We start from the raw sequence: 25589 nt of genomic DNA on the forward strand, positions 1-25589 counted from the left end.
AGTTATATCTTGGCCAGGTGAGTCACACGGCGTCAGCCCCGACAAGGCCGATGGGTCAAACACAGGAGAGCAGGCCGCTTATTCCAGTCGCCCTGGCTGAGCCCCTCGTCGCAAGACGCGGTTCTACTTCGTACATCCGACAGTGGCGGCGCCGCTTGTTTCAAAGCCGCCGATGATACCGGAAACGTCATCAAAGGATTACACACGCCGCTTTACCCACAGGCCGGATGGATCCTGCTTTCACCGACGTGGCCGGATGCGTCCAAAGCCACCCCTGAATCCACACCAGGCCGCTTCACTACCATCCCTGACCGGGGCGCAATCTACACTAATAAATGCCTCTTCAATACATTACGTGGTTTCATTTAGACAAGCAAAATACTATGGAAGAATGATACGTTGCCCCGACAGTCAATGTCGCTCCCGGCTTCATGCTTTTATAGCCCCAAGGTGAGGACCAAGGCCGCGCCGACGGCCGCTGCGAGCCCCTTTGTGTTGGCCGCCAGCCTGCCAGCGGCTGCGCTTTGCCCATTACTGCCGCCCTCTGCCTTTGTCTCTGTCTGTGCGTTCTCTCCGCTCTCGGCCAGGCGGGTGTTGGGCGCCAAGTCTCGTTGCCCGCATTGTCCCGACATGTTCGCAAACTCCGACGACTGGGCCGTCCTGGGAGTATCGCCGCAATTGGCGTACTGGGCCAGAAGGACGTTGTTTCCATCAATGTCAAAGACGGCTTGATTTCCATCCGTTAGCATGTCGGAATGTAGTTGAGATATTGCCTGCTGGGCACTCACCGTAGGCAGACCTCAGAAACGTGTCGCCGAGCAGCGCCAGGCTGTCGCTCTCCATGACGCCCAAGTAGCACTGGCTGGCAATGCCTGCGTTGGACTGCACCTGTTGCTGCCTGATGACCTCTTTATATGGCACTCTGATGGTGACGCCGTCGAAGGCAAAGTCAAACGACCCGGCTCGCTCGGCCATCTGGCACGGGACCTGGCGCAGGCCAGTCTGGTCCGCTGGGCCAGCCGACAGGGCAGACGCCATCTCTTCGACCAAGCTCGTCGGGAGAAGCGCCAGGGTCGAGCCCGTGTCGAGGATGACGGGCATGGTCGAGTTGCCCAGCCTGCTGCCGCTCGCCCGGCCGGGAGCCGTGTGCGAGATGGAGTCAAGACGCACCCAGAAGCGCGGCACTTTATCGGGGGACTTGGCGGGTGGAATAATGGGCTGCGGCTTGAGCTTGCCGACAAACTTGGACGAGTCGATGCCCCCGAAGATGATTGATCCCTGCTTCTCGCCCTTGAGCCCGAGCCCGATGCTGTACGACTTGCTTCTCGTCAAGCCCTGATCGGCAAGCTGGTCGATGAAGTTCTTGTACTTGGTTGAGACGCCCTTTCCGGCCGCGATGCCCAGGATGCCCGACGACATCATGCGCGACGACGTGGCCACTCCAAACTTGACGCCTTTCATGGCGGGCGAGTTGGGCAAGTTGGCGAGCGCCACATCGTCGATGAAGTAGGTAAAGTTGACGGAGCCGCTTCCGTACCTGATGCCGCTCTTTTCCCCCGAGGATGAAGCTGTATTCGAGCTGTTCGAGTTGTACCTGCCGACCTTGCTGGTGCAAAATGCCTGCTCGGCGGAAGAGCCCGAGGTCGAGCAGTCTGCGTTGATCCAAAGCTCCGACGACCCGGTATCTACCAAGACGCGGATGGCTTGGGGAGGGTTGCCAAACTTGACTGAGGGGCTCGTCAGTATCTCTTGCTCGCCGGAAGACGGAGGACGAGACATACGGGTGGTGTAGTATGCAATGTCGGAGCGAGGTTGCAGTCTCTCGTCCAAGGCTTCAGCGCCCCCGGTCCGCTTCACCAGTTTCGGCGTTTCGCGGCGCTCTATGACCAGAACGAGGGCACCGGCCGCGTTGTCTGTGTTGTTCGGATCGGCGCCCGCATTGCCGGCCTGTCGTTTATCGGGAAAGAGACGGGACCCAATCCACGATCTCCTGACAGCCATCGGGACTGTCAAGCTCCCCATGCCCCAGGCCTTACCGGGGGGGGCTTGGGACGGTTCCGAAGACTTCAGGTTCATTATCGGAGCCAGGGCGTCTGACCCGGCTGCAGCTTCTGCAGGGGCATTGGGATCTTGAGGGCGCGAATGCACGCATAGAGCGGCGGATAGCAAGACGAACAGCCATGGTGGTGCCATTGCGTCGGTGTGGGAAGGGCAGAGTTGGTTTGGACATTGACGGCCAGCAGCACACGGGGTTTATATAGAATCACATCAGACGACACGGATCCATGTCCTGGCCAGGAGATCGCAATGCATATCCGCCGTCTTTGCCACCCCAAACCTCGACTACTAACCCCGTAAACAAGTCCGAAACGACGCGATCTGCCGCCGGGAGTGGCATTTCGTTATGCTGTCTGAGATGGAGACTAAAGACTCCAGGGGGGATAGAAAGGTGCGACAAAATCGCGACAAAACAAACCGAACCACGCATGGCGGAACTTTCGACGTGATTGAATCATGAGAGTAGAAGATAGATATTCTATTTCGAACGAGGGCCGGTGTTTAGTCGCTGCTGCTAAAACAGGACAAATATCGCCTTCAGCTCCATATACGCCTTGCGCCCTGAATTGCATACGCGGCGCCAACGTCTCGAGGCTGCTCATCCCGCAGTATCGGTTTCGAAATGGAGCCAAATGGAGCCAGACGAAGCAGAGTAAGTAATACCGACGAACATCAAACTGGCGACTGGCTCCCCCGTGGACTACGCAAATACGGCATCTTTTCCTTGTTTGCCCTAGCGCGAACTGCTTTAGTCAGATACAACTACGGGGAACTATTATTGTAAGAAACACCGTGGGGAAACACAGTGTCTCCGCCTTCTGGAGTCGACATTGCTGCTCATGATACTTATAGGTCGCAAAGGTGCTATAAAGAGCACATATGCATTTGACTTGTAGCATGCTTTATTATTCACTTGTTTATGGCTTATATAGAAGCACTCATTCATATATATATATATATATATGTATATGTATATTGAAAACTTGTTGTCACGAGTTCTCGGAGCATGAGCTCTGCTCGGTATTTTCATTCGAAACTTGAGGCTCAGCAAAACAACACCAGAGGCCAAGGAGTAACGGGAGATGCGAAAGCAGAAGCGCTGATGGTGGCCGAATACGGCGACTACCTGATATGCATGCTCTTGAGATGGCATTGCCCAGCTTGAACACACACACACACAATTACACATCTTAGAGTACCTTGAGAGAACCACCTCACCCCTTATCCACAACGATGTAGGGCCCCAGTCAAAGGGTCAAGAGAGTCAGCGAGAAACTTGGCGACTGGATCATTCATACTTTATTCCTGTGCGCTGACTCATGATGTCTAGGCAGCTCAATAACGTTCCACGTCCGGGGCTAGAAGAGCTGCATCCTCGCTACGCACTTATCCAGTGCCAACCACGTCACAGATCGCTGCATCATGGCCATCCTTCCCCCTCCACTCCATGGTCCCGGTTCTTCTCAGTCGCCCAAGTCGTAGTACAAGCAGTTGCCCGTCCTGAAGTTGTATATGAAAGAATGCCTCGAACCGTCCTTCGTATCGTACGCCTGCCGCCACGTGTCGAGCTGATCATGCAGCTCTCTCACGTACTTCTTCTCCGAAGTCGTCACCGCGTGCTCGACCTTTCTCCAGCTCTCGTGATCCGATATGCTCGTGTCCCGGATGAGATCCATGACTTGATCCGTCGTCTCAACCGCAAGGATCGGGCCGTCCAAGAAAGATCGCACCAAGCTCGCTGCGCTGGCCTGCGCCTGCTCCACAACTGTGCGTCGATTGAACTTCTTGCTCCTCGTTTGTGCAATCAACACCTTGACGTCCTGGTCGTGATCCCTCTCACCAGACGACGGGGCTGACTCCGACTGATGGCTGTTGCCCCTCAGCTTCATCATCGATCGCGAGTCTCGCTCGCGAACCTGAACTCGCATCCATGAAACCAGCTTCGTCATGTGAATGTCCACGTCTGCGACATCGTTTCTGCCCATGGTTTTAATCTTCAGCATCGAATCTTGTTTGATGATGATGATCCACGAATAGTTGTCATCCCTGTGCTTGACCAGCAAATCTTCAGGAGACCGCGCATCCTTGGCGAGCTCGGCGCTGATGTCGTGCGCCCAAAGCTTGTGCAGGATTTCGATCCCAGTAGATCGAAGGACCGCCGCATCGAAGCTGGCCACGAGGGTGTCGCACTGCAAATGCCGCATTAGAGATGTCGACAGGAGGGGCATCACTCTGGACTTACCCTTTTCCCGGAGAATGACATGTCCATCTCGTCGTCGGGCTTCTTGAGGAAAGCTTTGCCTCCTTGTTTATGAATCCTAGCCAGCCGCTCCCAGGCCAGACTGAACCCGACGGCATGTCTCTCATCAACTTGGCCGCCAATCCTGGGTCGCTGCTCCTTGATCAAATGGTCGTACCGACCGCCGGCGGCAAAGACGTCCTTGACTCTCTTGTCGTATAGGCACGAAAACAAGATGCCCCCGACGTAGAAGCTTTCCTTGAGACTGTTGAGCGGGTTGACGTAGACCTTTGTGCTGACGCCAAAGCGCTTTGTGTATTCAGCGACCTCTTTGAGGTGTGCAAGGATGGATGAGGCTCGCTGATAAATGTCGCCACCCTCGAAGAGCATCTTAAGCTTCGAAAAGGCTTTGTTGGGGGTATCTGAGGGTTTGTTAGCATGGGCACATTTCGCCCAAGGTTTTGGCAGATTGCTTCTCCTTACCTCGAAAGTCGAAGCGCTGGAGCTCATCGACGCTGGTGGCGGAGAGGCCGACGGCCGGTGACCGCAGCTCCAGTCTGATCTTGTGCCATGTGTGGTTGTGAATGTTCAGCTTGCTCAACACATCCGCCGCCGCCCTTCGGCAGGCCGGTTCGATCCTGCAGTGCTCAAAGATGAGCTGCAGCAGATCCGAGTGGCCAACATGGAAGCACATTTGGCCTGACGAAAGAGACGGGAACGCAAAGATGATCTCGTCCAGCACCTTCAACACCTCCGCTTCTTTGAGAGCAAGGTCCAGCGTGTCGCAGGTGACAATGTCAAAGTCGACCTCTCCAAACATCTGCGGTTGTCCCGTGTCCTTTCTGTCTCGAAAAATAGTTCCGAAAGTAAAGGTCCTTTGTATGCCGGGGGGGTGCTTTGCCACCATACGGGCGTGGCCCAGAGTCAGGTCATAGGGCAGCTGAAGCACCGTACCGTTCGGGTCCAGGACCTGGACGACATTATCTCCATAATAGGGCGACCTGGGGTAGATGGAACTGCGGCGAGCCTCCAAGGCACCGTGTCGACGAAAGATGGACGTGAGCGCGCTTTTGGCAGCTCCTTGGCTGAGCAGCTCGGCGGGGCTGGGCGTGCCTGCAATCATGTCCCACGCGTAGTCCTTGGTGGCCGCAATTGGCCGGGCAAACAGCGTACTGAGCATCTTGAGGTAATAGGGAGAGCTCGGGTCCGACAACCCTGAAAGAATGCGTCTGATGGTTTCGCCTTCCATCTGGACAGGTAGCTTGCCGCTTTCCAACAGATCCGCGCTCGATGGTCGATCCCTTGGGTTGTGTTGGATGAGAGCGAGGACAATCTCGGTCTGTGTCTTTTCGGCGGGCTTGAAGTCGGCGGGGAGCAGCGGACTCGGGCGTCGGAGCTGGCCGATGACGTCTGCCTTTTGCATTCCCAGCATCGGTTCGTAGCACATCTCGAAGAAGATGATTCCCAGAGAGTACATCTGCCAGAAAGTCAGTGTCTTGGCCATGTCAACAGCGGGAGCTCGATCCTTACATCGACCTTTGTGCTGTACATGCCGTCTGCCGTCGACCTCACTTCTGGCGCAGAGTAGTACGCCGTCCCGATGCTTCTGGTCATGTCATCTGTCTCGTGGGCACCAGCGGCGACCTTATCGACCGAGAACTGACCACTTGTCGCCAGGCCAAAGTCTCCTATCTTCACGTTGTCTACCCCGTCAACACCGCTACTGATGAAGATGTTTTCTGGCTTCAAATCGCGGTGGACGATGCTCAGTCCGTGGATGTGGGCCAAGCCTTCCAGGATCTGCCGAAACAGGCGCCAGATCTCGGCTGCGTTCTTGCAGAGATGACGTGAAATCAGATCGCGAAGTGTCTGGTGGAAATCAGCATAGACGCCCCGACCACGCGCACGGTGCGCCGCAGAAGCTTACCCGTTTTTCGCAGTACTCCATCGAGATGTACAGGATTGTTCTATACGGTCTCTGGAGCCTGGAACGTCGCAGGGTTGAAGCTCGCCTTGCCCTCTCCAACGACGTGGGGCGGAGCCCGACATCGTCCTCGACAATGGAGCTTTCTTCGTCGTCTTCAGAATCATCCTCGTCTTCGCCTTCATCGGACTCGTCATCGTAGCCAAACTCGACCGGGACATTGGACGACATGAAGTCTAGCCCGCCGGTGCTTGTGGCGAACTGCATATCAACGCCTGCGGACCCCGTGCCGGTTGTCTCGTTTGTAAAACCATCGGTAGAGGTATCGCCCTCGGTATCCGTCAGATCCGGGACTTCCTCGACCCAAGTATTATAGTATCGCACGATTGCCGGATGAATGAGCTGCGAAAGCAAGCGAACCTCCTTGAGAACCTCGGTTAGGCTGGCTTGGGGCCGCTGGGTGACTTTCTTGATGGCATAGACTTGGCCGTCGAGCTTCTTGCGAGCCTTGACGACCTCGCCAAAACCCCCCTTACCCAGCCGGCCTTCCTCGACAAAGTCCTCCGTGTATCGTGATACGACTGCGCTCCGGTTCATGGATTCACGTCTCAGCCTGGCAGGCACCGTCTGCTGTGAAGACATCAATGGTAGAGTCGAGAGCGTTGGCGAGGCGCCATCGAAGAAGACCGGGGCATCAGTGGCCAAGAACTCGCTGGATCCCAGTTCGAAGGCTCGCGGGCGTTTCTGCTTGTCGTCTTTGAAGAAACGGCTAACCAGCTCTTGAAGGGGCTGAGAAAGGGTGATTGCCTCCATGAGATTCCTCGGCGACGAATACTTTTGGAGGACATTGAGGCCAAATATCATCTGCACGAAGACGACGCCAAAGTCCCAAATGTCCGTCTTGTGGGTGTACTGCGGCTTCGACGCGCCGGCAACTTCTGGCGGAAGCCAGTAAGCCGACTTGGCAGAGCCCAGGCGCGAAGGGCTCTGCTTCTGGGTGCTGGCGTTGTGTATCTCCCGCTGATACCAGGCGTCGGATAGCTTCGGGACGATCTCGCCGGTGATTTCACGGAACAGCAGGACGTTCCCGGGATGGATGTCTTGATGTGCAATGTTCTTATTGTGCAAGAAATTCAGCGCATCGAGCAAGTCTCTTGTCCAAGACCGAACCTTGTCTATCTCGATGTTGCCAGCAAGCTCCAACAGCTCTTCAAGAGACCCCTTGTCAGCCACCGGAGTAAGAATCCTCACGGTCCAGGCGTTCAAGGCCGTTGGGTCGTCGGGAAGCCCGCTTTCGACCTTGAAATCCATGATCTCCACGATTTGGCGATGAAGCACTCTCTTGACAGTCTTGAGATCTTGCAGCAGGGACTCGAGCGACTGCAGCTGCTCCTTGACCTCTTTGGCATCTTTCTCAGATGAACGCAGAACGGCCTCCTTGAGGGCTACCATGTGATTGCTCAGGCCCTGGACAATGACCGGACGCACCGTGTAGACAACGGAAACCTGGCCCTGGCGCGGGTCGCATTTGCCGGCAACTGAGCGAAAGGTGATGACGTTGCCAGCTTTATCCGTAGTGTCGCAAAACTGGTCAAAGTCAATCTGATCAACGTCAGGGCCGGAATCAGTTGACTGGCCCGGGAAGAAGCCGTTCGGGCGCCGACTGAGCTTGGATTCCTTTGCCTTTTGTCTTTGGCGATCGAGCTGCTGCTGTAACATCTCGGACATGACTCGCTCTTTCTCTTTTGTCTCCTCCAACTTCTTGCGCTCGTCCTTGTCCCTTTGCTCTTGGGCCAGCTTGGCGAGGCTGGCCTCGTGACGCTCGCGCTCCTCCTCGAGCGAGGGCAGTTGTTTCCCAGTCGCCGTTGCCTGTGCTGCATCCTCAAGGATGTCTCTGATGCCCTCGATGATTTTGTCAATCATTTCTTGCTCGTCCTTGGCAAAGATCTTTGGCTGCGTCTCGATGAACTTGTGGACCTTGAACTGGGTCGCCTCGCGGAGATTGTCGAGGCCCTTGACGTTGAGCAAGGGCGGCGTTTTGGGGTACGTGGCAGTCATGACAAAGCCAACCGTCACGGCAAAGTCGCTGTCGGCCGAGGCCCTGACGTGAATATCGAAAGACGGTTCGGCTTTCTGGGCCAAGGTAAGCAACGTGGTGCACGACCAGGACGGGGGCATGACGAGTTTACCTTCCACGCACCGGGCGTCCCGACATGCTTGACGAAGTCGTCGCCATAGATGGCCTCGAGAGCCAGCACTTCATTCCTCTGGAGCTCGTCGTACTCGATCTTGGAGGTGGCGTCCGGGCGGGCGGGCTTGAGGCCGGGGAAGCTCGTCTCATCTTGGTTGTGGTCAGGGGTAGGGGGCGTCTTCCATGCCCCGGGTGCTCGCCGCGCCATGTCGCGCGAGTGCAGGCCAAATGTCCCAGCCGAGGCTGCGACATTTTACACGGAAGAGGCCATGGGGGAAGGATATCGCATCGAGTGAGGGAGTGAGTTGGAGCAATGCAAGGCCAAGGGTTTGAGCGACGCTTCTTTTCTGGGTGGAGTTGCCATGTGGCGGGGTAATTAATTAGGTACAGTAAAATACACATAAGAGTGAGTACTTTGTAACTACTTCGTATAGGCAAATCTCAAGCCCGGTTCGGTCTGCCCAGGACTTGTCCAGAAAAATGACGAGCATATTGAAGACCGCCTGGATATCACTGAGTGCTCGCTCTTGTCCATCACTGGCTGATGCGATGCACGAACAGCCGGATGGTTTCGGTGAGACGGGCACGGAAAGACGGGCACGGAAAGACGGGCACGGAAAGACGGGCACGGGAACCGTGTGGTTGTTAAGTCTCAGCCTCTCAGGTAGGGGGGATGAAGGCACAGTGGAAGGCGCAGGATATTATTCATGTGTGTTCCACTCAATCTAGTGGGATAGGTATCAAAGGGGTCTTTGTAGGTACAGAAAGTTTTATAGCAGAATAAGGGACCACGGTTCGCTGTTAGATCATCGAGCGGGCAAGCAATTGGCTAATTAAAGAAGAGAAGCATCGCCTTCCTCCAAAGGGTGCTCGACCTGGACGCTTTCGATCAGGCTTACATGCTTGGCGCTCCTGGGCAACATACTATAAGGAACCGCCACCGGATGGCTAACCACGCCGGCGGTCGGCTCGAGCTTTACCTCAACCTCTCTGCCGCGCCTATCAACCGCCTTCCGAATGCTAAACGCGGCCAGCATCTGTACAACGGTAATAAATAATGTAGACTCGGCCAGCATCTGGCCGGCGCATACTCTGCGTCCAAAGCCAAACGTTGTTGCCCTGGGATCGGGCTCATTGCGTGGCTCCAGATACCGGTCCGGGCAAAATGAATCCGGATCTGTATAGACCTCGGGATCGTGGCAAAACCACCAAACGGCAGGAAGTAGATACGCACCCTTTGGGATCAGATGGCCGTTGTAGGGAATATCTTCGTTTGCCATGTGCGCGAGACCCATCGGCACAACAGTTGACCATCGATGGACTTCCTTTACCATAGATTCGATATATGGTAGGTTATCTCGGTCTTGAAGCTGGGGAAGTCGGTCCGTGCCGATAACTCTGTCAATCTCCTCTTGCGCTTTGCGCTGCACCTCGGGAAACATGACCATGGCCACGATAAAGCCACTGAGGCTCGCGACGGTAGTATCCGCACCCGCACCGTACTGAGTCGCGGCCGTCCACTTGATGGAGTCCTCGTCATGGCTGCTGCTGTCGCCGTTTTGTTCAAGCATCCTGGAAACAAATGACGGTCTGTGGCTTCCTTTCTCCATCTGCTGTTGAACGAAATGGTAGGGGACGTCTGCCACGTCCTGGCTGACCTTGCTCCACTGCTTGACCGTCTCCTTGAATGCTGTGCCGGGAAAGCCGCGAGGCAGATACCTAAGGGCAGGGATAATGTCGACTAGCCAGGCCATAGGCACAGCTGCAGCTGCAAAGTTTTCCGCCATATTCTCGATCAGGTCGACCAAAGGGTCGGTTTCCTTGCGCTCGATGGAATAACCATACGTTATTTTAAGGATGATGGCACCAGCCAAGCTATACAGTCAAGAGTTAGAACCTGGTCTACCCTTCCAGTTGCCAAACCGGTGATCGAGGCCCGCCCGGACTTATAAGAAGACATTTTTACCTTCCTCTCATTCCAGGAAACGTGAAAGTCAGGGTAAGATTATTACTTAGATAAGATTTCTTAGTACTAAATAAAGTCGATATCTTAAATTCTAAGGGAATAATATTTATTAGCTTATATAGTAACCTAATAGTTATAGCTCGCTTAACTTAATAGGGCTACGCGATCTATTATTAGGTTATATACTAAGCCGACGTCGATATCCCTGTATATAAGATAAAACGCTTACTAGCGTAGATTAAGGATATACTAAGGGATCGTACCTTAGTATTCTTTCTAAGAGACCTATTATTAGCCTATAACTTAATCTAAGGTATAACTCTAGTTATAGCGGTTAATACTACTACTCGCCGCGTTTACTGGGAGTGTCGAAAGCTCAGTGAGAATAGAAATTTTTGGGGGCCTTTCATGTTGGGTGTGGGAGTAAACATCCCGGTTTTTGAGAGCATCACCGCCGAAATGGAAACAAGCATGCGCGAAACATGGCAGGAAGAGACCAGAAGAATCGTCAAATTAGGGAGTTGCGGTGCGAGCGCGGTTTTTATGGAGGGTCAAGAATCGTGTTCTGTTGCCGAGATGGACAGCGTTAAGGGTAGAAAGCTTTTAGAAAGGGCGATGAAGATGGTTCTCGACGAGACGAATAAGCCGAAGGAATCGCCAAGTAACTAGTTATCCTTTTCCATCTTAAAGATCTATCCTCTGCTCCAGTGCTCTTTCCCTTCCCGCCTGAAAATCCTGCTATTTCTTGATGTCCACGACCAACGGCCCCGACGAGGCCGAGATCAGGGATGTTAAAATGCTTAAACAGGTCATTTGGTTGCTTTAACGCACGTAGAAGAAGTCGTCGTGCTTCCACGTCCTGGATGCCACAATACCGGGCCACCGCAGGTTTTGTGCCCAGCTGTTGATGCAAGGCCTTGCGAGCCTTGCGATGATAAGCGTCATTCTGTAGGAGAGGTACGAGATTGTTGAAGCCACACGACTGAATCGCGTAACTAATCGCCGGGCGTGCCGAGGTTCTAATCGTGTTCTTTTCTAGGAGATGGTGTGCCGCTTCCCTATCGTGGATAATAACAAGCGTGTGGCCCATCACAGTAACCGAACTAATCGGTCCGTAACATTCCTTATGCCTGAGCCAGTGCCGAAACTCCGGGATCCCTTTTGGGGGGAGGTCCAGGATGTTGCCGACCAAAGGCAGTGGTGTTGGGCCAGGGGGGGGGCCTAATATGTTCCTCTTTTGGAAGAGAAGTCGATGGGCTATGAAGGCAAGCAGAGCAAGAGTGATTGCTTGTATGATAAGTGTTTGCGTCATGGTAGAGAAAATTAATTGACAGTTGTGGAAAGAAGGCTGGCTCTGAATCTTAGAACGAAGGCTGTGGGATAGTGCAAGGTTATTAAATGCGCTTGTTTTGTCAAAGGAACATTAAATGAGGCTTGTGTTGCGAAGAAAGGATGAGGGGAGAGTCCCCTAATAAGGAGATTGTGGTTGGTGAGAGCTCTAACTGAAACTGCTCCTTTCTGTCAAAGAGACATTAAATGAGGCTTGTGTTGCGAAGAAGGATGAGGGGAGAGTCTCTTAAAAAGGAGATTTTAGTAGGCAAGAGCCCGAACTGAAACAGTTCAAGGTTGCTCCCCGTTACAGTACGAGTCATCGATACCTATCGTACAAGGTATACTAGGGGGCTTTAAAGGTCACCGATCCGCGTCCCTGATCTCACGGGAAAAGAGACTCTAAACTGCCCCCCGGCCTATGACAACTCTTGGACGTCTCCAGAGTAGGTTTAGCAAGTCTGACGTAGCTCCAGCCACGGTCACGGGCATAAAAAGAGCAGGCCCGGTCCAAAGAGCAATCCCGGTCCCTGCACACAGTTGGATACAGTAGTAAAACACTAATAAGGTGGGAACCTGTCAGACCTCTTTGTCTCAACAGCCCCTTTTTATAAGCAATCCCTAATTCTTAGAGCCTTGACGGTGATCTTGTCATCGCATCATGCATTGCATAGGAAATGTCTTGGTGCCTACGACAGTAGCACGATTTGTTGGCTCCCTCGCAAGTCTGTTGCTGCCCAAGCAGGCCTCTTGGCTCCAGGTGCCGGTATGGGGCTACGGCATATCACATCTCTTTAGCCCCGGGCTCGGTGCGTATGGGCACCACTCATAGCTCCCGCATTGGGGTCCGTGGGTAAGCCCATAGACACGCGGGAAGTTCATGCGCCACCGTCATTGTCCCCAAGCTCGGCCTAGGCCAGGGTGTTTCGTCCAGGGGCAGTTTCTCCACCGCTGCGGACATATTTTGCGGTGTTTCCAGTGGTGGGGTTTTCAACTGGTTTTCGCGTGAGTTCCTCGAATAAGTTAGAGTTCCGGCACATAGACACGTGTGTCCGTAAGATCGGCCAATTATGACAGCCACCTGCAGCACCATCTGTCAGACGTGACAGTTATTGAGGTCAACGCTAATCCCTCCTGGAACTCGAAGGACCCCTTCGATCAAGTTCACCTAGAAACTCCCGTTAAACCTCCGAGAACCCAAAAACTCCCGTCAGAACCCCGAGACCGGATTCTTCTTCAATGCATGGACGCACACAGCGCCCGCACACACACGTCTTATACGCACTCGTTAGGTCACGGAGAGCATCTACAAAATTCTATTTTCCCCTTTCCCGGCTGCGGGGAGCTTCCGCCTTCGGCCATCTCCGGCCTACGGTGATGCCGCTGCCTTTGCCTCTGTTTCTTGCGGCATCGTCGTCTCATGCGGCGTCGTCGTGATTGTTAAATAGGCACACAGCAGTCTTAGCAGGAAAGTAGGGGCCCAAGGCACCAGGTAATAGTACACCACATTAAACACTCGCAGATATGCTTCGTCAACGCACAACGCAATGTAAATTTCTTTACCTGCAGTGTCTTTCAATGGACCAATGCCCTTTCATCAAGTCGGACGACATGCATGCTTAATATGTAGCCATGTAACATAAGCCACCTGATCTAACAACGACACATGAAGACGGAGCTGAAACATTCGCAACTCACCCGGAGGATATCCTTAAGCTGCTATTTGACGCCATTGGTCAGGAATATGGGTTATTGAACTCGTCTGATAATGTTCTTATGATGGAGCTGCAACTCGCACGGACTTAACAGAACAATTTCACCGCTACTATGAATTGTGATGTCAGAATAGCAACACCAGCCTACTCTCCATTTTGCACTGCCTTCTACTGCTCATTCATGTACATAATCTTTAGCAATCGTTCCTCATCGTCGACCTCCCCATCGAGCGCAACGGACGGGCCAGGGCGGCGGAAGATCATGCTTTCGAACTCCTCGATATAGCCTCAACATTCAGTGTTTCTGGTTCAACAATAACGTCATGCACAGTTTGTCGGGCAGGGTCATACCCCGTATGGACACCAACCTGACAAGACTTGGCAGTCTGGGGCCACTTCCAGCTGTACCTACGGGCATCTCATTCTTTCATCATCAATTCGAATATTATTTTCCCCTTTAGCGAGAGTTGCCAATCGTGCAGAGCCCCGGCTTGTCAAGAATCATGAAGTAAAAAATATCAGAGTTTTGCATCTACGAGCGAGAGACTTACGGAGTCGCTTGAGCCATTAATAATCAGATAATCCAGAGGTTTATGAAGACGTTAACTATTCTGGTTACCCTTAGCCGTGTGCTGCGCGTACTTTGGGTGTGTGCCCTCGTCCCCGTCGAAGTAGATAGATCGTTATGGCGGAAGACCAGATCCTTGACCTCCCTGGATTTCATTGCCCGGCGTACATGGACAGGATGCTTCATAACTCTATATGCTGGAATGACCCATATATGTCAATGCAGAATAGTCAAAGGGCCGAGAAACGCAGGTAGGTAGAAAAGACAGCTCACATTTCCACAGGGACCACCCCAGATGTCAGACTTCAGGCTTCGCACAGTCCTTATATAACCCTCCAACTCTTCCTCAGCAATCTTACGCTGCTCCCGAGCCAGACTATCCACCTTCCACTCCATCAATATACTCCATAACCAGGTGAACAGCATCGGCATCCTCGAAGCATCCGTATAATTTTGGTACAGGAATGTCTGTTTTATCGGGGATAAATCGCAAGGCAGCAGCCTCATTTAAGAGGCGTTCTTTGCCAAAAGCGAGGTATGCATATTAGTGAGCCGCCGAAAGGGCTATACTGCCATTCAGAAGGATGAAGGCTGCGCTTTAATATACGAAACCACCAACCCAAAAGTATTTTTTGCTCCGTTGTGATACCGTCGCAGACTTTTTCATATCGGTCACGGGGCATAACGCCCGTGACTGGAGGCATTGCGTTGGACTAAGTTAGGGACGACTCGAAAGATGGATCGAAAAGGAGGGGAAGAGCAGAAAGTCTTGGCCAAGTCGAGATTGCGGCCGATAGACGTCACACGGGCGGGGCGAAGCAAGGACAGCAAGTACCTCGAGGTACTTCACGCTGCCACCCATTGGCTGGTGCGAGGCTGCGAGCAGGGACGCGAAAGTAAACAAAACACCACCGCCCGCACAATTTACGCGGCACAACGCCAGGTGCGCCCTTGCATTGTGCGCAGTCGCCCACAGTAGAGGCTGCCCTGTCGATGAAATAAACCACAATCATCAAATCCTCGACTCCTCGGGCTATTTCGATCGAGTCCCTCCAGCATGCTCGGGTGGATGTTGAAGCGTGGCGAGCATGCGCAGGAGGCGGATGCCGAAGGTGCGCAACCAGGTCCTTTGACACAGCAAGGTCTGACCATCTATGCAGACACAGCCCAGCTCGATCAACCAGACACGCCGGCGCCGCTGTTTGCCGCGAGAGCTTTCAAGAGCGCGCTATTCGGAACGCCAGCGCCACCCGGCGACGAGTCTCGGAGCAAGCGACAGGACAAAAAGGCAGGCCGAAAGACAAGCGCAAAGCCAGAAAGGGGCTCAGGAACCCCTACACGACCACCCGGTATCCTCCTCACCCCGGGGACTGGGACCACGCGGCGGAAGCGCGTCTCCTTTGGCAACCATGTCGCAGAAACAGCCAAGCCCGGCATGAGCAAAGCGACGGCAATGGCGAGTGATGGCGGCCACACGCGGCAAGCAGAGTCGCCCAAAAAACCCCAAAAGGAGAGCGCTAAAGCCTCCAAGAGCTCTGGCGCAGGCCCGCCCGCCAACGACTCCGACGGCGAGTGGGAGGAGGAGGAAGACGACGACTATTGCACACACGACATCACCGTGGACCTGAACGAGCCTCACTCCCAATCAGGCCGGTACTGGAAGGAGGAGTTTGAAAAGTATCACGAAGAAGCCAAGGCCGAGATGGAGAAATTGCTCAAGTATAAGCAACTGGCAAAGTCCTACGCCCGGCAAAAGGATGCCGAAGCCATCCAACTCGCTGAGCGCCTCCGAGACGAGCAGCAAAAGGTGATTGATATGGAGAAGAGGATAGCGGAGAACGCATCGCAGATTGTGTCCAAGCATCGCCACCCCTCCGACGCTGACCCCTCCGAGTCGCTCTCCAAGCTCACCAAGCAGACTGCCCTCGCGGCGCAGTATCGGCATCGAGTCCAGGAGCTGGAAGACGAGCTTGATCAACTCGTGCGCCAAAAAGATGGAAGCACTGAAGGCAGGGGCCGGCGGCGGCGCCACGTAGCTGCGTCGCCGACGACGCAGAAGACGCTGGTGGAGACGCAACGGGAACTCCGTCGAGCTCGAACGCAGCTCAGGGAGCTGGATTCGCTTCGGGAGGAAGTTTTGACTCTGAGAGCCCAAGTCAAGGTCGCCGAGGCTCAGGCGAGCAAACACGAGAGGGCCGACGTGGGCTCCTCTGGAGAAGGCAGGGTTCGGACCTTGAAGGCTGACCTGGACCAGTCACGGGAAGAGTCGAGGAGGAAGACAGAGGAGATACGTCAGCTGAAGAGCGATTTCGAAGCTTTCCGAAAGGAGAGCGAGACCCACGAGGCAGACACCAAAGCTGTGCTGGAACGCGCTCACACCAAGATCTCGGATCTCAAGAGGGAGGTGAAGACGCTGAAGTCGGCTGGCCCAGATCAGTCTCGACCGAGCAGCTGGCGTCCCCAGTCCGACGCGGGCCAGGAATCGGGAAGCGGCAGGAAAGGGGCCGAGGGCGCTTTGAAAGGCGAGGGTGGACACGTCGGCGACTCGAGCGCACCGACTGGGCAGGTGCAACAGCAAACCCGAGATGATGCCAACGACGCAGCAAAGGGCGCGGCGAATGCGCTGACGGAGCGAACGAACCTCGGGAAGCCTAGGTGGCAACCCTTTGTTCCGAGGTCGCCGAGAAATAGGGCATATCTCGGTGACGATGCTTCGAGACGCCCTCGCGCCGTCCCTGCAGTCACGCAGCCAAAGGGCATTGCCGCGCCCGCTCTGCCAACCATGAGCGGGGCAGCGGTTCGCATGGGCGAGGCAGAGGACCACGGCGAGGTTGATCTCCTGCACGGTCGGTTTGCACGAGTGGGTGGACCAGACACCAACCGCAGCATCAGCAGGAACAGCAACAAGACGGGCGGCTCGATTCTGGGCAACTCGTCCAAGAGCAGCGTCCTCCCGCCCGAGCGCCGTGCTGCGGCTCTGGCGCGGATCGAGAAGAGGATGGCGGAGAAGAAGCGAGCGCCGAGAAGCGGCGGATACAACAAGGAAAACCAGCGGCCGTGAGAACAAGCGCATAGCACTCTGGCCACGGGTCCTTTTCCCTTGACGAATTATTTCCCTTTTCTTTGGAAGCAAGGTGTTTGGAATGGCATAATCGGGATTCGTCGATGAGTGTTGCCTGCTTGTCCTCGTCTGGTGGCGGGGCGGGGATGCAGAGAGGAGGGTTGTTACACCGGCTTCCAGACTGCATGTCCCGTTTGGGGTCTCGGTGTTTATTAGCTGGCACTTGTTTTAAGCATACCTGACGTGCATCATTTGCCCCGGCACGGCATCCCCGGCCATACGGTATGCCCGCCTGCATACAGAGTGTATGTACGTTGTGTGTATGTTAAACGAGTGGCTGCGCGGCCGCTACTGGCACCGAGTCTGCCGCCGTCACTCACCCCCTCAATGCCGTCCAAATGGCCTCGGGGGAACAAGACGAAATGGCGACATCGGAACGCGCCGCCCAAACCGAAGTAGACGAGCTTGAGGCCCGCCTCGCCAGCGCCAGGGCTCGTCTCCGCGCCGTGCAAGCGTCGTCGTCGTCGCCGCCCGTCGTCGCCGCCCGGCAAGAGCAGGCGCTGACGCTGCCACGTGAGCCGGTTGCCTCCCTCTCTCGCGTCCCTTGAATGATATCCGGATGAGGGCGTGAATGAATGAATGAATGAATCGACTGACTCCCGGAAACGCAGCCGCGCCGTCTTGCGCGCCGCCAACCACGCACTTCCTCCTCTTGCTGGCAGACTCGGCCCTGCCCATCGGCTCCTTTGCCTTCAGCAGCGGCTTGGAGTCCTACCTGGCACACCATCAGCAGCAGCGCGCCTCCTCGCCCACCAGCTTCGCCTCCTTCCTACCGCTGTCCGTGTCCTCGCTCGCCGCCGCCACGCTGCCCTTTGTCCTCGCCGCCCACCGCGACCCGGCCTGCCTCGCCTCGCTCGACGACCAGCTCGACGCCGCCGTCGTCTGCACCGTCGCCCGCCGCGCCAGCGTCGCCCAGGGCCGCGCGCTGCTGAGCATATGGGAGAGGTCCTTTGGCCCTGCCCTCGCTCCCGCCCCCGCCCATGCGCCCGTCCTGCGCCGCTTCGCAGCCCTGCTCAGGGAGGGCTCGGGCCGCCAGAGCCGAGACGCCGCCGACGACGTGCCGCCCCTCGTGTCGGCGCACCTGGCGCCGCTCTTCGGCGCCGTCTGCGCCGTTGTCGGCCTCGGCTTGCGCCAGGCCGCCTACGTCTTTATGCTGAGCCATGTCAAGGCCCTGATCTCCGCCGCCGTGCGCGCCAGCATGTTCGGCCCGTTCCAGGCGCAAAAGGTCTTGGCGGGCGACCAGGTCCAGCGCATGATTGACGCCGTCGTCAGCAGGGAGTGGGACACGCCCGTCGACGAGGCCGGTCAAAGTGTCCCCGTCATGGACCTGTGGGTCGGGCGTCATGAGCTTCTGTACTCGAGAATTTTCAACAGCTGAGCGGGGAGCACCGCCTATGGCCGAGGGTAGCTGTATGGTATCATCTTTGTCCTAACTGCACAGGCACGCCTCAAATGTCTCCTGTCCCTCGACATCTAGTCGTCTTCGCTGTCGCTACCGTAAGCCACCAGCGGTCCAGCCGCTGCCGCATGCGCCGCTGCTTTTGGCCTTGACGCCACAGAGACCTTGGCTCTCTGCAGGGCAGCAAGAGTGCTGCTCGAGAATATGCCCCCCCCTTGTGCCGTCGACGAGTGTTCGGTTTGCCCTCCCGTCGCTTGTTCCTCTGTTGATCGCCCCCCATCTTCAATCATCCAATGCTGCTGCTCCGTCTCGTATCCCTGGCGTCCGACGGGGTTGACGGCGTTGGCGCCACGAGCAAAGTGTACCTCGTCCGGCGCCTCGTAGCCTTGGAGGCCGTAATTGCTCTCCAGCCTTCTCCGCTTCCGGGCCTCGGGGTCCTTGCCTTCAATCTCTGCCACGAAGTCTGCGGGTAATGCCCTTCGAATAGCCTCAGCCGCCTGTTCCTCGACTCGCCTGGCCTCTCGCTTTTGCGCCATGGGGTTGGGGTCGGCCGTCGCCCATCGGACATTCAAGATCTCGTCGTGGTCTAGTGACTGGTGCATCATCGCCTCTCGTGCAAACTGGGCGTTGGATTCGTTGGTGTAGGTGATGAAGCCGACGCCTCTTGAGTTCAGCACGCGGACTGAAGTCGTTAGCATTTGTACCAAAGCCGGCGCGCCGGGGTTCCGCAGGCGTCACTTACTGCGTTCGATCTGTCCCCATTCCGCAAAGTGGCGCGCCACAATCTCTTCAATGTCGTCCGTCACATGTATGCGCCCGACATAGACTGTTCTGTTCTGCCTCATGAAGCTGCCGACGCCGCCCATGTCGTCTCTGTAGTCGGCAAACTTCTCGCGACCGAAGCAGTCGACATTAGGGCTGAAGAGGTCGTAGACGCCTGGAAGCCGATGCAGGTATTCGCAGTCCTGGCCCAGAGGGCACAGCCCCCGCGCAAAACGCAGACAGAAGTAGCTGCCCGTGACTTTATCCGCCCTGGTGTAGCCGCTATCGGTGGCGATGTTGCAGCGCCCCTTGGCATGCAACTGCTGGCTGGATTCGCGGTCGCCGCCCGACCACTTGTTGTACCAGATGTTGAAGATTGTGCCTGTCTGCGGAGGCGGTTCCGAGGTGATGCTGTCGGCGTCGATCTGCGCCCGTGCCGGGCGCTTCTTCCTGCGGATCATCTTCTTGACCATCTTCTTTTCTGCTGGCGCCGCGACGTCGGTGTTGGCGGCCACGAGGGCAATTTCGTCGCCGCTTTTGTCGACGGCCGTCGCCGTGGCTGTTTGAGCTTCAACGTCGGCCATGATGCATCAGCCGGGTCTGGCGATAGGGTTGGCGTTGACTGTCGTCGGTGATGAAGAGTTGAGAGGCAGGCAACCTAACCTTTCCGGGGTCCCAAGTACTTTGTACTCCGTACAGCGGAGCGATTAGAGCGACCCAGACGGTGGACACAAAAGGCAGGCGGTGTAGCCTCCCTCCTCCACGCCGAGGACCCCACGGCACGCAATTCTGCCCAGCACCAACCCCACCTGGACCGAGTCTCCCAGTGTCCGACGCGACTCTTCAAAAGCAGCGCTGCTTGGGTTCGTCACGCTTGAGAGAGACGGTACGCCGTCTATAAATAAAACTCAGTCAAAATGGTCAACATTACGGAGAAGATCAAGGAGTGCGTGCCCTCCATGTCGACGCCGTGTGCACAGAATGACTGACATAAATCCCCAGGATTGAGGATGAGATGAAGAGGACACAAAGTAAGTCCTGTCTGGTTTGTTTCGCCTCTTTTTTTTTTCATTTTGAGAAGGATTCCATGTCGGCTTCGTGGAAACTGGGAGAGACTCCATCTGGAATAAGTCCACGGCCAGGGGAGGCATGGAACCTGGCACTCACTCGACAACTTCACTCTCTATTGGATACACTCTTATTAGACGAATCACGGCACTAACAGCATCACAGAAAACAAAGCGACAGGTTAGTCACAAGGCTCCTGCGACCGACGGATAAACAGAGACTAACCTTACAAGTCAAGAATACCACCTGGGACTTTTAAAAGGGTGAGACCCCGTACGATCCAAGACGAGTTTCCCCTCCCTACCACAGACGACCATCTCACCGGCACCCGCATGCTAACGGGAACAGAAAGCTCGCTCGCCTTCGAGCCCAGCTGTTGGAGCCCGGTCCCGGAGCCGGCGGCGGCGGCGGCTCGGGCTTCGACGTCAGCAAGAGCGGCGACGCGCGCATCTCGCTGGTCGGCTTCCCCTCGGTCGGAAAGTCGACGTTCCTGTCAAAGGTCACTAAAACGCGGTCCGAAGTCGCTTCCTACGCCTTCACCACCCTGACGGCCATTCCCGGCGTGCTCGAGTACGGCGGCGCCGAGATCCAGCTCCTCGATCTGCCCGGAATCATCGAGGGTGCCGCCGAGGGCAAGGGTCGAGGGCGCCAGGTCATTTCGGCCGCCAAGACGAGTGACCTGATCTTGATGATTCTTGATGCGACGAAAAAGGCGGAGCAGAGGGCGCTGCTCGAGGCCGAGCTGGAAGCCGTCGGTATCCGGCTAAACCGCGAGCCACCGTAAGGACTCACCCGACGTGGCACCATGCCCTGGACAATGAGCACTGACGGAGGCAGCAACATCTACCTCAAGGCCAAGAAGGCGGGCGGCATGAAAATCACCTTTCAGACCCCGCCAAAGTACCTGGACGAGAAGATGCTCTACAACATCCTGCGCGACTACAAGATCCTCAACTGCGAGGTGCTGGTGCGCGACGAGTTCGCGACCGTCGACGACTTCATCGACGTCATCATGAAGGACCACCGCAAATACATCAAGTGCCTGTACGTGTACAACAAGATTGACAGCGTGTCGCTCGACTTTCTCGACAGCCTGGCCCGCGAGCCCCAAACCGTCGTCATGAGCTGCGAGCTGGACCTGGGCATCCAGGACGTTGTCGACAGGTGCTGGAAGGAGCTGAATCTGATCCGCCTCTACACGAAGCGGAAGGGCATCGACCCAAATTTCAGCGAGGCCTTGATTGTGAGGAACAACAGCTCCGTCGAGGACGTGTGCGACCGGATCCATCGCAGCATGAAGGACACATTTAAGTACGCGCTGGTGTGGGGAGCGAGTGCGCGGCACATACCGCAGCGAGTCGGACTGAGCCATGTCGTCGCCGACGAGGACGTCGTCTACATTGTCAGTGCATGGCGGGCATGAGTCAAGACGTGTAGGCAGGCCTGGCGGATACAGAATAGATTGCGGCTTGTCACTCAAACTCCGTGCTGTGGGAGCTTTATCGTGCTCCCACCATCGGTCTGATAAAGCATACATATGTCGTACCATGTCGTTACAAGCCTTGAAATGAGCTTGAGGCAGAACTAATCTCTGTATCATGACCCCGAAACGCCGGTATCCGAGTCCCCTTGCCCAAAAATCGTGAACATCCAGAACGAGGACATCTTGTCGTCTCTCCCCGCCTCTGGACTGTCAAAGCAGCAAGCAAAGCGGATCACGAAACAGCCATCAAACAGCGCAGCCGCCAAAAGCAAATACCGGGGGTGGATGATGACGCATGATGTTCAGGGCTGGGCCGGCCGCGCCCCAAGGGCATTTTCTTCGTTAAGCTTCTTAACGCTGGCCTGGGCGAAGAGTGACTTGGGCTTGACTCTGCAGTGACTTGGCGTTAGTGAGAGGGCTTCCCAACAAAGCGTCTTGTGATCGTCAAGAAAGATTGGAGACTGACTTGGCGGCGTGCTTGTTGCGCAGCGCGTTGATCTTGGCCGTGCACGGGCTCATGATGTTGTCGGATGGCGACACGTATTTGCCGGACCTGGTTGGGCGGAGCCGCTGGTCAGCATCACGTGTTCGTCTGCCGCATTCTCCGTCTTCCCTCTGCACGGGAGAAGAAAGAGAGAGGAGGAATCTGGTGATGGTGGGCTTGTGCACGTACTTGTCCTCGGCCATCTTGGACTGGAACACCTGGCGGTGATACTCCATGCTCTTAACATCCTTGGCAGACGCCTGCTGCTCCGCAACGGGGGCGTTGACGTCCTTGTCGCCGAGGACGTTGCTCGACATATTGAAGGGCGGGTGAGTTGAGACGAGAAGAAGAGGCTGCTGTTCCCCTGTGAATTTTGCGTCTCGGCTCGGCTAGCTTGAGGCTTCTCGTCGGTAGCGGGAGTCGCACGGCTTCACGAACAAGTTGGAGAGGAGGAAGAATGGCAAGATGCGCGTGGGCAGACAGCAAGATGAAGACAACAACAGTGTTGGTGGATGGTGAAAGGACTCGGGGCTGGTTGTTGCGTGCAGAGGAGAGGACAGAGAAAGCAGCGAGGCCTGGAGTCACTTGTATGTCCAGTCGGCACCTACCAGCTAGCTCCCTGCGGGCTGCCGACCAAGACCGCAAAGTAAACGAGCCGATTGGCGAGGCTGGTCGGCAGGGCAACGGCCAGAGCTGCAGGCGGTGGGGCAACAGAGGTTCAGCTGGAATGTGGCTCTTTCCAAACCCTGCTTACGTCACTCCGATGCCGAGCAAAAGTACTTGGTACCTGCAACCGCCCTCTTTCCAGACTTGGAGAACCAACAGAGAGAGCATGACCATCCGGTTAGAAATTTGTATTGTGTTGAGCAGCAGTCGAACTCTTTGCTAGACTTTCTCACGGGACAGTAAACATCGCCAGTCTCGAGTTTCCACTGCTTGGTGCTTGGACACCCTCGTCTGACCAAGCCACTTACTCCGGCATTACCTAAGCAAGTCACGCCGGGGGACCCACAGTAAGATGTACCGAACGGGTCCAAGCACCAGGCAGAAGCGGACCTTGGCCTTGTGTGCATAACTCATAACTTGAGCACCATGCATAATAGCATAAGTTGCGCATTATCGATAGCAGACACAAAGTACTCTGCACTGTAGCCTGCAAAACTCGGTCCAACTCCCATCCTCACATCTTGGAATGACGAATCCTGGTCCCCGGCTCGGCCGTCTGCACGCCGAACCGCTTCATCAGCTCCGCCGTCTTGGCCTGCTGCCGCCGAATCCCGTCCGCCGCCTCCTTGCCCCTGCGGTTCTCGTTACGCCCCAGCTGCTGCAGGTGCACCTCGTCGGGCCCGTCGGCCAGGCGCAGGGTCCGGATGCCCGCCCACATGCTGGCCAGTGGCGTGTCCTGAGAGACGCCGGCGCCGCCAAACGACTGGACGGCGCGGTCGATGACAGTCAGCGCCGTTTGCGGGACCAGCACCTTGGCCTCGGCAATCTCGCGCAGCGCCTTCTTGGGGCCCAGCTCGTCCATCTTGACGGCCGCGTTGAGCACCACCAGCCGGGCTGCGTCGATCTCGATGCGCGACTTGGCGATCCACTCGAGGATGACGCCGTGTTCCCGCAGCACCTTGCCAAAGGGCTTCTTGCGCTCGTCGTTGACGCGCATCAGCATCCAGTCCAGGGCACACTCGGCCTTGGGAGCGGGTCAGTCAACCGACTTGGCGTGAACCTGGACAGTCAGGGGGGGCAACGTACCGCGCCGATGCTGCGCATGGCATGGTGGATGCGGCCGGGACCCAGGCGGCCCTGGATAATCTCAAAGCCCCGGCCTTCGCCCAGGACCATGTTGGCGACGGGAACCCTGACGTCGGTAAAAGTGAGGTGGCCGTGGCCGTGCGGCGCGTCGTCGTAGCCGTAAACCTTGAGCATCCTGTTGATGTTGATGCCGGGCGTGTCGGCGGGGACGAGCACGACCGACTGCTGGCGGTAGGGGTCCTTGTTGGCCGGGTCCGTCTTGCCCATGACAATGTAGAGCTTGCAGCGCGGATCGCCGGCGCCGCTGGACCACCACTTTTGGCCGTTGAGCACGTAGTGGCCGCCGTCGCGGCGGATGCTGAGCTCGATGTTGGTGGCGTCGGACGAGGCGACGCCCGGCTCCGTCATGAGAAAGGCGGAGCGCAGGCGGCCGTCCATGAGGGGCCGCAACCACTGGTCCTTTTGCGCGGCGTTGCCGTACTTGGCCAGCACCTCCATGTTGCCCGTGTCCGGGGCGGCGCAGTTGCAGGCCTCGGAGGCGCAGCGCGAGCGGCCCAGCCACTCGGCCATGATGCCGTACTCGAGGTTGGTCCAGCCGGGCGACTCGGCGTAATGGCCCTTGGGCAGGAACATGTTCCAGAGGCCGAGCCGGCGCGCCTTGGCCTTGAGTTCCTCGATGATGGCCGGGTGGCTCTCCCACCGCGCGTCGCCCTCGCCGATCTGGGCCTCGAGCACGGCGTCGGCGCTGGTGGAGCTGTCAGCCATGCTGGAGAGGGCATGTGAAGCCATCGAGAGCTCACGGGACGCAGTCCTCGTCGACAAACTTGGCCACCACGTCAATCATCCTTTTGGCCTCGTCGCTGACGCGATTCGCGACCTGTTTGTGTCGGGCGCATCAGCACACTCGTACTCGGAACCACATCCGGCGAACAAGGGGCTTACGATGGCTGGGATCCTGGCTGCCATGGCGATGTAGAGCGGGAGGTCGATGTGGTGGTAGGTTCACAGTGGACGGCCAAGGGTCAATTCATATGGACGACGACACGCGACGCAGACGAAGAATGTAAGTGAAAAGAGGAAACGGTCGCTGGCTAGTCTAAACGTTTCTGATGATGCCGCTCCGGGCCGCGGTCGGTCGATGCGGAGCCGAGGTTCGCCTCCTCTTGGCTCCCGTTCCCGAACCTCCAGCGCTTAGTCAGCCCCGCGCGATCCATCTCCCGCTCTTGTCACTTTGTCTTCCTTCTTTGACAACATCACATCAGACTGCCGCCAGACATGCCCACAGAGGTTTTGATTGACCCTTTACGCAGTTCCTTTGGCGTTGTCATTCCCTTGTTTTTAACCGAAGCGCAGCTTATCCAACCTGAGTAGCCCAAAGCAGACTCGTCTACCCTGCATCCAAGTTCATGGACCACTCAAGACCTCTTTTATCAGCGCTGAAGCCCTCGAAAGGTACGGCTTTGTCAATTCAATATATTCAAACCCAATGCTGAATATCGTTCTATGATACAAAGAAGTAGATCCATCCTT

The 25589-nt window shown here is 56.3% G+C and overlaps 8 protein-coding genes across 8 annotated transcripts; 3 read left to right on the top strand and 5 right to left on the bottom strand.

The window, feature by feature from the left end:
* Window positions 1-437: 437 nt before the first annotated feature.
* On the bottom strand, window positions 438-2193 carry HRG_03285 (eukaryotic aspartyl protease domain-containing protein; the record flags this gene model as incomplete). The annotated part of the gene is made up of 3 exons (XM_044861756.1): window positions 438-727; window positions 789-1727; window positions 1782-2193. 3 exons carry the CDS (start codon window positions 2191-2193, stop codon window positions 438-440), a joined length of 1641 nt encoding a protein of 546 aa, XP_044722782.1.
* Window positions 2194-3521: 1328 nt separating this feature from the next.
* On the bottom strand, window positions 3522-10199 carry HRG_03286 (kinase; the record flags this gene model as incomplete). The annotated part of the gene is made up of 11 exons (XM_044861757.1): window positions 3522-3878; window positions 3975-4247; window positions 4301-4400; window positions 4476-4719; window positions 4781-5774; window positions 5828-5916; window positions 5962-6166; window positions 6225-8354; window positions 8411-8655; window positions 9338-9589; window positions 9647-10199. 11 exons carry the CDS (start codon window positions 10197-10199, stop codon window positions 3522-3524), a joined length of 5442 nt encoding a protein of 1813 aa, XP_044722783.1.
* A 4848-nt stretch (window positions 10200-15047) lies between these two features.
* Window positions 15048-17051, top strand: HRG_03287 (spindle pole body formation-associated protein; the record flags this gene model as incomplete). The annotated part of the gene is made up of 4 exons (XM_044861758.1): window positions 15048-15102; window positions 15151-15423; window positions 15478-16482; window positions 16732-17051. The coding sequence occupies 4 exons, from the start codon at window positions 15048-15050 to the stop codon at window positions 17049-17051; spliced, it is 1653 nt and encodes a 550-aa protein (XP_044722784.1).
* A 422-nt stretch (window positions 17052-17473) lies between these two features.
* On the top strand, window positions 17474-18489 carry HRG_03288 (ureF domain-containing protein; the record flags this gene model as incomplete). The annotated part of the gene is made up of 2 exons (XM_044861759.1): window positions 17474-17624; window positions 17723-18489. The coding sequence occupies 2 exons, from the start codon at window positions 17474-17476 to the stop codon at window positions 18487-18489; spliced, it is 918 nt and encodes a 305-aa protein (XP_044722785.1).
* A 95-nt stretch (window positions 18490-18584) lies between these two features.
* HRG_03289 (torus domain-containing protein) lies at window positions 18585-19856 on the bottom strand (the record flags this gene model as incomplete). Its single annotated transcript, XM_044861760.1, has 2 exons — window positions 18585-19192; window positions 19253-19856. The coding sequence occupies 2 exons, from the start codon at window positions 19854-19856 to the stop codon at window positions 18585-18587; spliced, it is 1212 nt and encodes a 403-aa protein (XP_044722786.1).
* Window positions 19857-20189: 333 nt separating this feature from the next.
* Window positions 20190-21763, top strand: HRG_03290 (50S ribosome-binding GTPase domain-containing protein; the record flags this gene model as incomplete). Its single annotated transcript, XM_044861761.1, has 5 exons — window positions 20190-20218; window positions 20275-20303; window positions 20579-20603; window positions 20689-21120; window positions 21178-21763. The coding sequence occupies 5 exons, from the start codon at window positions 20190-20192 to the stop codon at window positions 21761-21763; spliced, it is 1101 nt and encodes a 366-aa protein (XP_044722787.1).
* Window positions 21764-22125: 362 nt separating this feature from the next.
* On the bottom strand, window positions 22126-22624 carry HRG_03291 (spo12 family domain-containing protein; the record flags this gene model as incomplete). The annotated part of the gene is made up of 3 exons (XM_044861762.1): window positions 22126-22213; window positions 22290-22376; window positions 22497-22624. 3 exons carry the CDS (start codon window positions 22622-22624, stop codon window positions 22126-22128), a joined length of 303 nt encoding a protein of 100 aa, XP_044722788.1.
* An 863-nt stretch (window positions 22625-23487) lies between these two features.
* HRG_03292 (acyl-CoA dehydrogenase, middle domain-containing protein) lies at window positions 23488-25025 on the bottom strand (the record flags this gene model as incomplete). The annotated part of the gene is made up of 4 exons (XM_044861763.1): window positions 23488-23997; window positions 24060-24804; window positions 24860-24936; window positions 25002-25025. 4 exons carry the CDS (start codon window positions 25023-25025, stop codon window positions 23488-23490), a joined length of 1356 nt encoding a protein of 451 aa, XP_044722789.1.
* Window positions 25026-25589: the final 564 nt, after the last annotated feature.

Source organism: Hirsutella rhossiliensis (genome assembly GCF_020360975.1).
Source record: "Hirsutella rhossiliensis strain HR02 chromosome Unknown scaffold00003, whole genome shotgun sequence".
Lineage (NCBI taxonomy): Eukaryota > Fungi > Ascomycota > Sordariomycetes > Hypocreales > Ophiocordycipitaceae > Hirsutella > Hirsutella rhossiliensis.